The 12695-nt window shown below is 43.0% G+C and overlaps 1 protein-coding gene across 1 annotated transcript in view; it reads left to right on the top strand.

Annotated features, from left to right (window-relative positions):
- Window positions 1–12695, top strand: part of NMNAT2 (nicotinamide nucleotide adenylyltransferase 2) — a 539474-nt gene that overhangs the window by 490314 nt on the left and 36465 nt on the right. Inside the window, exons 9-10 of the mRNA XM_069641406.1 lie at window positions 3062–3163; window positions 9466–9533. Coding sequence (XP_069497507.1) covers window positions 3062–3163; window positions 9466–9533 — 170 coding nt within the window. The remainder of the gene's footprint in view (window positions 1–3061; window positions 3164–9465; window positions 9534–12695) is intronic.

Here is a 12695-nt window from a genome sequence, read left to right on the forward strand (position 1 = left end):
ATACTGCCTTCTAACAGGGCCATCATCACCAATCCCATGAAGGGTTTCCCTCCCATGAGATCCACCTGCCAAGTACCAGGCCCAGGGGGACAATCGGGTAGCAGTCTCGCCACTCTGGCCTCATGGAAAGCGACCCCCACCCCTTTGAAGCAGTGATGATACCCTGGGATTCGTCATAGTACACTAAACAGGCTTACTTATAAACTCTTACGTCTGCTGCAAGAAGTTGTTGGTGCTTATCTGGCGATGTAACTTTACATTTCTTCATTTGCCTAAAGTTTATTAAACCTATTGTTAGTGTAAAATTGAATGTTTCTTAAACTCAGCTTTTAAACTTGCCTAAAGTGTATCAAACATATCTTTGGCACTAAATGCAGTGCATAGCTCACACAAGACTCTTGAGGCGTGAATTGTGTATTATCCGTCCATTAGTGTGCTTATCCATTTGTTGCATCTGTGTCGTCTGTCACTGCAACGAGTTTGGTTGTTCGGGATGCAATACAGTCGATTGTCGATTTCTTTTTTTGTGGCTCTATGTGTGATGTATTCGCATCAACATTTGTATGAAGTTTATTTGTTTTTTGCTGGAAAACATCAAGAGCGTTACTCTGGCCATTGGGAATCCTGCCATAGGACTATGGTATATTTGCAATCTATTGCGTTAGGGCAAAGTGGCTGTTACAAGCTTTTGGCTTTGTTATGCATGAACAGCATGCATACTTTCATATATTCCCCGCAATCAACAAATACATTTTAAAAATGTTTGTGCTAATCTTTAAAGCATGTTGGTGAAGAATATATGTTTCTGTTTATTCATGTGGGGATTCAGAAAATTGAAAATCCTTCCACCCATCAGGGGTGTATGTACCATTATATGTTCATTTAGAAGTAGCCAAAGTAAACCATTGGATTTAGACCTTCATTTGTGGTGTTGAGCATCCATCTTTGTTCTTTTTCCACAAGTTTGGTTTTTGTATTACCGCCTCTCAAATTGGTCTTAATGGTCTCAATAACATACCAGTCTATGGATTCTGCTATATGTCCTTTCTTCACAAAATGTTGTGTCAGCGCTTTTGTAATACCTCGTCTTTTTATGTTCGTACTGTGTTCTCCTATCGATGAGGAGATTTTCGCATAGTCATGCCGACATATAATAATACAAACAGGCATTCAATGGCATAAACTACTTTGTTAGTTTGATAGGTTGATAAGTTCCTCAATTGATACATAAAGCCATTATATTGAAAATCATTTGTCATATGTGTATATTTGCAATTAACACAATGACCACATGGGTGGTGTCCAAGTAACGGTTTAATGTCCAGAGAGATATGATTTTAGGGAAGTGGTTTATCAAATTACTGATAAGTCTTTACTAAGTTCTGCTGGATGCTGGGCACTTTCTTAAACGCAAACAATGGTTTGGGCAATTGTTTATCTTGTATCCTGACAAGATGACAATATGTTTTGATGGCATGTTTTACATTGTTGCTCACACTGGAAAAAGTGGTGGCACTGAATAAACCTTTTTCAGACGCTGATGGTTTTTGAGGGTGTAACAATGTGTCACGTTCACTGTACCGTGCACGTTGGTAGGCCTGGTTTATTGATCTTTTTGGATACCCATGTGCTTTAAGTTTACTTTTAAGTATGAAGGCTCTTTTCTCAAAATCTTCTTTTTAGGAACAATTTCGCCAATTTCTAAAGAATTGGCCCACAGGTAAGTGAAATTTGAAACTCTAGGTGACAGCTGTTTGTATCTGTGGGCTTAGTGTATACATCGGTTGTTAGACTTCCTCCTTGATCTTTTATGAGTAGGTCTAGAAAATTGATTTGATTGGAATGCCACTAGATAGTTCGTTTTATGTTTGAATTTTGATCTTGTGTACACATTTTTAAATGTGTAAGTTGCTGAACACCATCACGCCAGATTACAAATGTCATCTATATAACAATGCCACTTCGATATACAATTCTTGAAAGGATTGAGTTAATTGGAAACAAATTGCTAGGCAGTCTGCCATGCATATATCGTCAACATTGGGGACAAATGTAGAGCGCATGTTTGTTCCCTTAGTTTGCCAAAAGTATTGGTCTTTAAAAAGAAAAACGTGTTTTGTTAGGACCAATTCAGTAAGTTCAATTAGTAATTCAGTGGTTGTTCTATGTGGTCTTGTCTGGGTGTCTAATGCTGTTCTGAGTGCATTAAGAGAGTCTACTTCAGGAATATTGGCATATAATGCCTCCACATCCATGGTGGCAAGTATATCAGTATTGCCCTCAAATGGTACATTCTCAATTTTCTTTACAAAAATTGATTCGCAAAGTTGTACGAGAATTAAGTTCAGGCTAGAGATAAAAGGGAAATAATCCTTATAATTGTTTGCAAGTGGATGTAAATGGCTAAAGATTTAAACAATAGGTATGAACCAAACAATGATCCATATCTTTCAGTGGCTCTACTGTCGTAAATGTATGTATTTACTTAAAAAACATTTCTATTTGCACACCACATAGTCATCGTGCAATATGATGTTCAGGGTCTTTTCCCCAGAATCAAAACATAATAAAAAGGTGAGTGAATAAACGCTTGCAAAGGAATACGCTCATATGTTCTTACGTAGCTTACTGTGGGTGTTTTCCCACAATATTGACACTGTTTGCTAAAAGCTAAGATGTTAAATAGTTGTTCTCTGTCGAGCAGATAACCCTGTGGCAGCCTATGATAAGCCAACAAATGGAGGAGAAGATACTCAGACCATGCGTAAGGCCTAGACTAGTCCACAAAATCCTCTTTGAGGGCAGGAGGGTGACAGAAATGGAAGGAGGGAGCACAATTGTGTGTGTTTTGGGAGACTGAATGAGCAGAAAAGTAGACTCAGAGATGGAACAGATGGTTAAGAGGAGACATCAGCTGAAATCTATAGTGATGCATCCTCGCAGTTTTCGTTTTGACTGGCTAGAGATAAAATGAGCTGGGACAAGGATGCCTGCACCTGTTCTCCTTCTCTGTCCTTAATGATGGGATTGACCCTCACAGCGTCTCTTTTGTCCCCCACAGATGGAAGTGATAGTTGGCGACTTTGGCATAGTTGTGGTACCCAGAGATGGCACAGACACAGAGAGAATCATGAACCATTCCTCAGTGCTTCGAAAGTACAAAGTAAGTACAAAATGGATTCCCTTCTTGAATTACGATCACATACTTCATACGGTCAATGTAGAGGCAATTCCTGTATCATTGTATGATGGCCACTTTCTCAGCAGCTTGGACATCTTCCCAACTTGAATACGGTAGAAGGACTCTGGTCAATGTTTCGAAGAATAAAGACTCTTGCTTGCCTTTAGATGTAATATCTGTTCACATTATAGAAAAGGTAGACAGCTTTCCTTGAGAAGAAATTGGAATTCCATGGTGGAGGGTAATTTGGAAGAGTCATTGCATCTGTGATAATGCAAATGAAAGATGTCTTGCTTGTTTGGACCTGGTTGCTTCAGGAATCATCCTGGTCCTGTAACTGCAGCCACATCAGTACACTGCCTATACAAAAGGGTATCAGAGCGGAATACAGGTAAATATCACTATTTCAATGGCATAACTTCCTTTTGCGAGAAAAGGAGACAGAAGGCACAACACAGGGTTAGGTCCTCGAAAGAGTGTCTTGCATTTGCCAAACTCATAAGTATACATTTAAAAAATCTCAGCAAATCAAAGAAAATGGTACATTGCACTTAGCATAAACACCTTTCCAACTGCACTGGCCCATGAGTTGGTTCCATTGGGTGGATTGAGAAAACCTTCTTAAAATGAGAGCATTCCTCCTATGGTGTCAGCCCAGGATAAAACCCATGCATGTATATAGTTGTTTATGCAGCGCGCCAAGAATTCATGGCACTAGCATTGAGGAAATGGGGCCGAGGGATGGGAGAGAAGAATAGGCGTGATCTCAAGACTGAAGTCTAAGTAAAAGTACTGGTTCAAAGGGCTGTAAACATTGCACCAGACACGAGAAGCTTAAAAGGGTCATTGTCCTGCTACTCAAATTGTAGAACATTATCCCAGCATGCCATGACCTTGGGTCGCGGTTCACCCATGTTGTTGCCTCTTATTTCAAAATATAGTAAAATTGAAGGCACTTCAACTCATCCTTCTCTTGCCTCTTTGGAGCTGTGGGTGAAGTGTATCAGAAGCCCAACAGTCCTCTGTTGTCAAAGTGATAGATGGGTTTCCTCTCTTCTGTCCATCATTTGTCCCTTCAAGTACACTGACTATGTTGCTTCTTCCACCTCTTTAGTCTGTTGGGAGCTGGGATAAATTATCTCTTCTGTTTGTCATTCCTCTACCCCTCTGTGAACAATGGAGGCATTCTCGCTCTTTTGTACATCATCCATATACTTCTCTGTGAGCTGTGGCTGTGGCTGTGTTGTTCTTCTGTCCATCATTCCTCTACCCTTCCGTTACCTGTGGATGCATTGTAACTCTTCTTTCCATAATTCCTGTATTGCTCTGTGACCTGTTGTCACTCTTATGATCATCTTTCCTCTGACCCTCTGTGAGCTGTGGATGTGCTGTCACTCTTCTGTCTACTGGAGATGGGGAGCAGGTGCAAGTGGATCTAGGTCACCTGGTCTAAGCCCCGCCCACCTGGTGCTTTCCTGCTGCCACTCTTTTTCACCACTTAGCAAGCCCTGCCGAATTGGTGCCTTCATGCTTGCCGCTCATTTCCCCCACTTAGCAAGCCCCGCCCACCTGGTGCCTTCCTGCTTCCCACTCTTTTTCACCACTTAGCAAGCCATGCCCATCTGGTGCCTTCCTGCTTGCCACTCTGTTTCCCTACTTAAGGAGCCCTCCAGCTTCTTTTCCTTTGCAGATGGGGAGCAGGTGCAAGTGGATCTAGGTCACCTGGCCTAAGCCCCGCCCACCTGGTACCGTCCTGCCTGCTGCTCTTTTTCACCACCTAGCAAGCCCCGCCCACCTGGTGCCTTCCTTCACCATCACTGTCTTGTGGCCAATGCTGGATTTGACTTTTATGGACTTCATTCATTCACGGTGTGTCACTCTTTCCCAACTCTCATGCTGGACTTCATTTGCATCTTGTACTCATGGTGGCCCTGAATCATGCTGTTCCCATCTTCATCTTGTATCCTGGCTTGCAACATTATGTGTTACTACTGACTTCTGCAATCGTATTCACTCTCCACTCTTGCTTCTCCATTCTTTTTGACTGCTTACTCTCTTTTTCTCCTCCTTTCCCTTCTCCCTTTTCCTATCTCCTCCCCTTACTTTCTTCTATGCACTTACACTATCAGAATTGTCCCTGGACCTAATATGATAGCAACCTCGTCTGTTTCCTCCACCCTCCCGTTACTGTTTTTTTCCTCCCCACCATCCCTCCAGCACTATCTGAAATGTCGTCAGGCCTAGTATGATAGTCGCTTGTTTTGTTCCTCCCCTCCCTTTCTGCACCCCTCTCCCTCACCTTTTGTTTTTCTACTGCTCTACCAGAAATGTCGTCAGGACTAGTACGGTAGTCGCCTGTCTGTTTCCATATCCTTCCCACTCTCCCCCTCCCTCCCTTCCTTATCTATGTCTTAGCTCTTGCACTATCTGAAATGTCGTCAGGCCGAGTACGATAGTTAATTTCACATCGTTACTGTTCATGGCCTGTAAGAATGTGGTTGTATTTTCCCTTGTTCCATCCCTTGCCTTGAAGCGCTTTGAAACACATTGTGTATAGGCGCTATATAGATAAATGATCATATCATATCATACTGTGACCTGCGCATCTGGGAGCTGCCTCTTTGCAAACTGTCCATCCTCTGACAATCATTCCTCTATCTATCACGAGCTGGGGATGTCTTGTTGTCCTTCTGTCTATCATCCTCTGGCGCTGTGTGTGCAGTGGATGTACTGTTCCTCTTCTATTATTCCCCTACCCAAATGAGAGCTGCCTCTCTGCATGTTGGTTGTCATTCTTCTGTCTATCATTCCTCTACTCTCTGTCAGCTATGGATGTGTTGTCTCTCTTCTGCCCAGCATTCCTCTATCCCTCATTGAGCTGTGAGGTATTGTTGGTGTTCTGCCCATCATTTACTCCGTGCGCTGTGGATGTGCTGTCACTCTGAACAGAAAACAGGTTCCACAATAAAGCTACCCAGCTTTCACACATCCAGGTCGCAGGTGTCCACACACAGAGAGTACAGAGCTCTGTCTTATACTATTTCGACAAACATACAGGGTACAGTGAACAAATACATATTTTAATCGTTAAACACATAATTATTACAACAACATGATAGAAACATATAAAACACAAGCAGTGTGTCCGACTAACAAAACTTCTGTCCAGCTCATATGTCGATCTCAGTAGGTTATCTATCACTGAATAGAAAGACAGGAGATGGGGTTAGAACTGAAAAGGGAGAGGTATATTTGCATCCAAATATGCACTTGTTAACCCTCTCTATCTTCATCTTAGTCTTGTCTTGTCATCTTAGACTTGTCACTCTTACGGTTCAACATTGCCATTCCCCACTTTGAGATGTAGGTGTGCTGTTACTATTCTGGCCATCGTTCATTCCTCCAATGTGTTGTCTCAGGTTTGTTCCTCACTTCTTTGTCTTCTGTGTGCTGTGTAGGGGCTCTTTTGGTGTGCACTGTGCACCTTGCTCCACCTCTCTGAGATCTTACATGGAGGGTTTCCCTCTCACCAACCCCACTAAGCTATATCAATGACTTCTTATATCAAAGGCTGAATATTGTTTTACTTTCAAATGGGAGAAATAGGCAAAGGAAGCTAAATGGCAACCTAGGGAGCAAGTGCCAGTTAATGCACAGTTTAGGAAATTAGGGTGGTGTCTTATTAATGAAAGGGGTCTCTGTACATTGCTGTCATACGCCCTATTGCCACTGAGTAATCATTATTGTAGAACAAGATTCGAGTAAAATAATGCTATGTATACATCTAAAGGGCCATGTAGAGAAGGGGGGCGGGGCAGAAAAAACTAAACTCTTTAAATGTCACCAGTTCGTGAATATCTGGCATTGATTTTGATGCAAAGTCTCACATTCAAGATATTGTTCTCACTCCCTAAAGGTGGTAATATCAGTCTCCAGCATTGGAACCGCAAGAGATCGGGCCCCTGGGAAGCCATTGTGTGCACATGTGGCACTAGTTAGTGCAAGGATCCCAATCCCTCACAGGAGGGTTGGTAAGGTCTTGTCCCTCACGTTCCAGGGATCATGGCCTTGGTCATCCGATGCCACTTTGAACTGGGGAACTTGAATGAAGGGAAAATCTGGTTCACCGCATTTATGGCATGGCGTGGCAGCTCTTGGCATCCTACATGTTATACCACATGTCACAAAGACATGGTGGAACATCACCAGACAGACACAAATAGAGTTTCACAGACAGCCTTGTTTTGGTTTTCACAGTTATTTGGGATATGGATAAATGAAAAGAAACTTAGTTTAAAGGCAAAGTCACAAACAAAACAAAAATTACTCAATTCATTCCCTCCTCCCAGAGTGTGTTTTAAAGCCCTCTTTTAGTATTCCATTCTTGAGCTGGATAATTAATGGTTCACACAGTAAGCTCTTGTAGGGTTTCTTCAGGACCCTCGCTATATCTTCCCATTGGCAATAGGGTTTCCAAGGTCACTTCTCTGGTCTTCTCAATCCATAAAGTACTGTACAGAGAGTAGGTCCCAGATACAGGATACAATTACAAATCAGTGTGTTCCTCTTTCCCGCAAAGGTAACGTCTCTGGTTCAAACCCTCTCTCTGGGTCTCTCTCCAGCTCAATCTTTGACCCAGAGTTGCTATGATAGAAGAAGCCTGCTGGTTGTGTAAACCACACTCAGCCGTTGCAGGTATTCTTGTTGAAGCTCTAGGCTTTAATGTAGAAAGTTACACAAAATATCCCAGGGATGAAGCAGGTTAGCATGTTCTTTCAGTGCCTGGTCGAGTTTTGGCTCACCTCTGCATCTGGCGGTTCTGAATTTACAATCAAACTACCCCTTCTTATAGCCTTGTGTTGCCTGGCTCTCTGGCTGTCTCTCTTCCTGTACTTCTATAGGAGTTCTCCCTGTCGTCCTCTTGCTTGCTGCTTACTTCTTCAACTGCTCTTCACCAACTTTTGGTCCTTCCTCCTTTCAACTTCTTTGTCCTCCTCCCTCTAGATAGTTTTACCTTTCTTTCTATTTCCATGCATATTCTCCTCGCCCAACTTCTCCCGATTTCTCCCTACCTCCTTCTGGTTGTTCGCCTCCTACAATCGCTCCTCCTTCCACCCCTACCCCCTCCTTAATCTCCTCCTACACTCCCAAATACTTGTGTACCTCAACCTACTCCTCCACCCTGAATACCTTCTTTTCTGTATCTCCAACTTGTTCTGTATCTCCAACTCCTCTTTGACCTTCAACTCCTTCCACACAACCACTTCCCCCTGCACATGTTCATGTTTCTCTTTCGCTCGATTTCACGCTGCTCTGCTACTCCAAACACCTACCCATCTAGTTTCTCCCTGGCCATTTTTATACTGATATTTCGCCCCCCCCTGAGCTTGGTTTGAGTCAATGAAAGGTATGTACGTATCCTGATTATTTCCCATTGGGCAATGGCTGGCGGTCAAGTGATTTATCATTTCAGGTGTGTTCGATTGATCTTCCCGCTTCTGCTGGGCGACATGGAACGAGCCTATGTGAGGCTGGTCCCTCAGCTAGGTTTTCGTAGACTTGTGAATTTGTGTTGCGCACACACCAGTGAGCAGAGGGAAAGGGGCTCTTCTCATCTCCACTTTGCTGACTTGCTTGAGCCACATGTAGTAAGCGTGTTTCAGTGACACATTTGCCGACTTGGATCTGTGTCGTTGGAACAATAATGTAGACACGGTAGGTCCACCAGCAACGGGTCAGAGAAAGCAACAGTAACACTTCCTCAGCCCTGTCTTAAAGCGCTTGCACCACTAGTGTGATGATGCCCTGCTGACCCACACCTGTGCTGTAGGGGCACCAAGGGAATCCTTCCCATACTGCCCCTGGGCCCCATCTGCAGTTGGTGGTGACACCTCTATGTCACGCACTATTTCACGTAGAGCACTGAGTGGTCCGCTGGATCATTAGGACATCGATAAGGCTGTTAACACCCTCCTGCCCCTGGTAAGGAGCATTCTAATGCACTTAGCAATAATAAGAGGGTACTTGGATTCCACCAGAGCCGCTCTCCAATCAGCTAACCTTAATGAACACAAAGGTGAGGACTGCACCGTGGCCACTGGGTTCTCCACACCATCGTTATGGGGTCCCCGTGCAGGCTGTGGGTTTGGGATGTTGCTGGCATTCTCCTGTTGCTCTGTGAGCTGCCTTGTGGTTGACTCTCTTTCTTCTGGACCTGTTTTGTGTTATGATCACTTGCTATATCATGGAGGGTACATGTTGGTTTTCTGTTTCTCACCCAACAGAACAATATCCTGGTGGTGAAAGATGATTCCAACCACCCAATGGCCATCGTGAGCTCCACCAAGAGCAGGTAAGGCCCTAGCTCAGACATGGACCAATGGACATTGAGAGACAGGTGCATGCGTGTATATATTTTTATAAACACAGTTACATGCTGATAGTGTGGTCTGACAGGCCCATACACAAATATGGGCTGGGGCACACATTTCTGCAGAAAGATTTGCATACCTAAAAATGTTCTTTTTGCCATCTTTAATATTCCACAATTCAAAAGGATATTTTCGAAATGTGATCATCCTTGTTGCATAGTCTGTTTCTTGATAGAAATGCAGAATATAGGTGCTTGGCCAGACCTTCCTTGCATATCCATTAGACCTCTACAATCATGTAGTGTGGGGACGGTGGCCAGCTCAGGACAGTATACTTCCATTTAAGCGGTGTGAATAGCAGAATACTCCTGGTAATTTTCCAGCAATATTCCAAAGTGGGGCCGCACCGCACAGGGTGAAGGAATGGAACCCACAGTGCTTCCCGGTCAGTGGCAGCTTTTGCTGCTGGGGGGTGAGGGGGCAGGTGGATCCTGTGGGGCACTGCCATTCTAAATTATATTCAGTGGGGCTGGTGAATATGTTCAGTGGCAGGACATTAGTATCCTATCTGAATGAGCTTGCTGTTGGGTTTAAGGCCAAGGAATGTTTACAAATAATGTATTTGTAATGTAGCATTTCACAACACAGTCTTTGAGAAAAATGGGGAAATCGCCATATCGTTTACACTTGGTTCTCTAGGGAAACACATGCAAAATCCAATGCATGCCAAGTCACCAACAGCACACCGAAGCATTTACAAAATGTCCATGATTACTGTGTCTGCAATATATTGCCAGCATTGGTAATGTAAATGACTTCTATGAAGTGCACACAGCATATGCCAGATATGCTCACCTTCACACCTTAAATCAATGTCATGATGCCACACACCCAATAAATCCCAGCAATGCCACTGTAATTAATTCACTAAGCCAAGATATATTTACCAAGGACTGGCATATTACATATTGTTAAACAAAAAACTGCATTCGTACAGAAATATATCTTTAATATATAACATAGTCACATGAAGTGTTTCACACAAAATGACATAATTGATAATTAGTCATAGTGTAACTAATGAAAAGAAATCAAGAATCAAAAATATGATGGAACTAGAGAGTCAATCACACATGTCTTACAAACTCAATAAAACATCTGCTGTACAATCTTTTATATAGAGAAAAAGTGCACAAAATGTCCTTAATTATGTATGTGCTGACATGCAAATATTTTGTCAGCCACGACTTTTGTTTCAACAGATGTGCATTGTTATTTTGATGAAAGAAGAGTTTCGGCACACAGGAATTCAGTCTTTAGTTTCCATCCTTCTTCAGGATCGCATAAAGCTATTGCACTGTCATAGGGGGTCCGGGTCCGGGTCCGGGTCCGGGTAGGTGGAATGGGGACTTAGCGGGACATTCCGACCTATGCGGATCCAGTAAGTCCCCATGCCAAATACCATTCCCCATTCCCATCCGAGCCCCCATAGGGCTCAATGGGAATGGGGAAGGCACTAATAATGGGCCCGCAAATTGCGGGCCCGTTATTAGCTCCAAGGTCCCTTAACGGGTCCCGGTAAACCCTTACCGCCCAACTCGTAATGACCCCCATATAGTGGTAATCTGTAAATAGGCGTTGAAAATACTTTAGAAATGTTATTCTTATTGTGAATATTCCTACAATGCTCACCATTCTCGGTGCCCCAAATACGTGGCTATCCAAAATACATCTACCTGGTTTCAACTGGTCAACATCTGATGCAGAATATTTAATTTAGAATACTCAACACAGACTATTTTAACATTTATTTATAACATTATGTTAGACTTTTGAAAAATTACTTCCTATGCTTTTCGCATTGGTTATCAATCTGAAAAAGTACTGAAAAAAGTAAGATGTAGAAGCAAAAACAGAATGATATTAAGGAATTGTGCTGTGGTGTACCTGCTGTTCATTACTTAATTAGTGTCATTTCTTAGAGCAGCTCATGCTGACAAGTTCTTGATGTACGTGGATGTTGTGTCAGTGGTTCGTTTATTTAGCTTGAATCCCATCGACATTTATTTGGTTAATGTTCTGGTTACATACTGGTAATATCATTACATTGATTTGATTTGGGTTTATGAGGCACCGAAGCCCACAGGCATCAGGGCGCCGAAAACCCATCAAGGTGGGGAAATAGGCAGAAGCAAATAGGCCTAAGACCAAGTCAAGGCTAACCAAGCAGAATAGTCTTTTGCACTTTCCTAATTCTCAATAAGTCTGTCTCCACACGTAGTTCCTTAGGCAGTTTATTCCAAAGACTGGGGGCACAGACAGTAAATGATCTGCCCATGCCCCTGGTTCTTCTGCTTCTTGGACACGAGAGGCGCACTGACTCGCTAGCTCTAGTGGATCTGAGATGATGCTGGATTGTAACGCAATCTCTCAGCTAGTCTGGAGCCTTACCATACAGACATCTATGCACGATGGTCAAGGCTTTAAAGCGGATTCGTGCTTCTACTGGAAGCCAATGTAACTTCCTTCTATATGAGGTAATTGGCTGATGTCTGGGGACCCCCTTAACTATGCGCACTGCATCGTTCTGGAGTATTTGGAGCCGCCAGATACAATTTCTGCTGTATCCAATCAGTTAAAACATTGCAATAGTTGATTCTCGTCATGATTAACGCATGCATGATAATCTTTCAATTAACCTTTGTCACATATGGTTTTACTTTCCTAAGTAACCTGAGTAGATATTGAGCCTTGTTACAAACATGGTCAATGTGCAGTTTGGTGTTCAAGGCAGAGTCAAAAATTACACCCAGTGTTTTAACTCTATCTACAATTCTAATGGGATGACTTTCAATACAGAAACTCTCATACTGACCATCCAGTTTGGATCTGGCCTGGGGAGAGCCAAACGGCATAAGCTCCGTTTTGGAAGAGTTCAAACACATCACATTATTGGCCGTCCAATATTGGATTGCTGTGTAGACTTTATTTATATACTCTGCATCCTCTTTATACAAGCCGCTCAGCTCGATGACAAGCTGGGTTTCATCCGCATAATTTGTAAAGTGTACACCCAGCTTGTCCAAGAGCTCACAGAGGGGAGGGCAAAAGATGTTAAATAACGAGGGGGATAAACATGCGCC

Source organism: Ambystoma mexicanum, chromosome 1q, assembly GCF_040938575.1.
Source record: "Ambystoma mexicanum isolate Mex_15411 chromosome 1q, UKY_AmexF1_1, whole genome shotgun sequence".
Taxonomy (NCBI): domain Eukaryota; kingdom Metazoa; phylum Chordata; class Amphibia; order Caudata; family Ambystomatidae; genus Ambystoma; species Ambystoma mexicanum.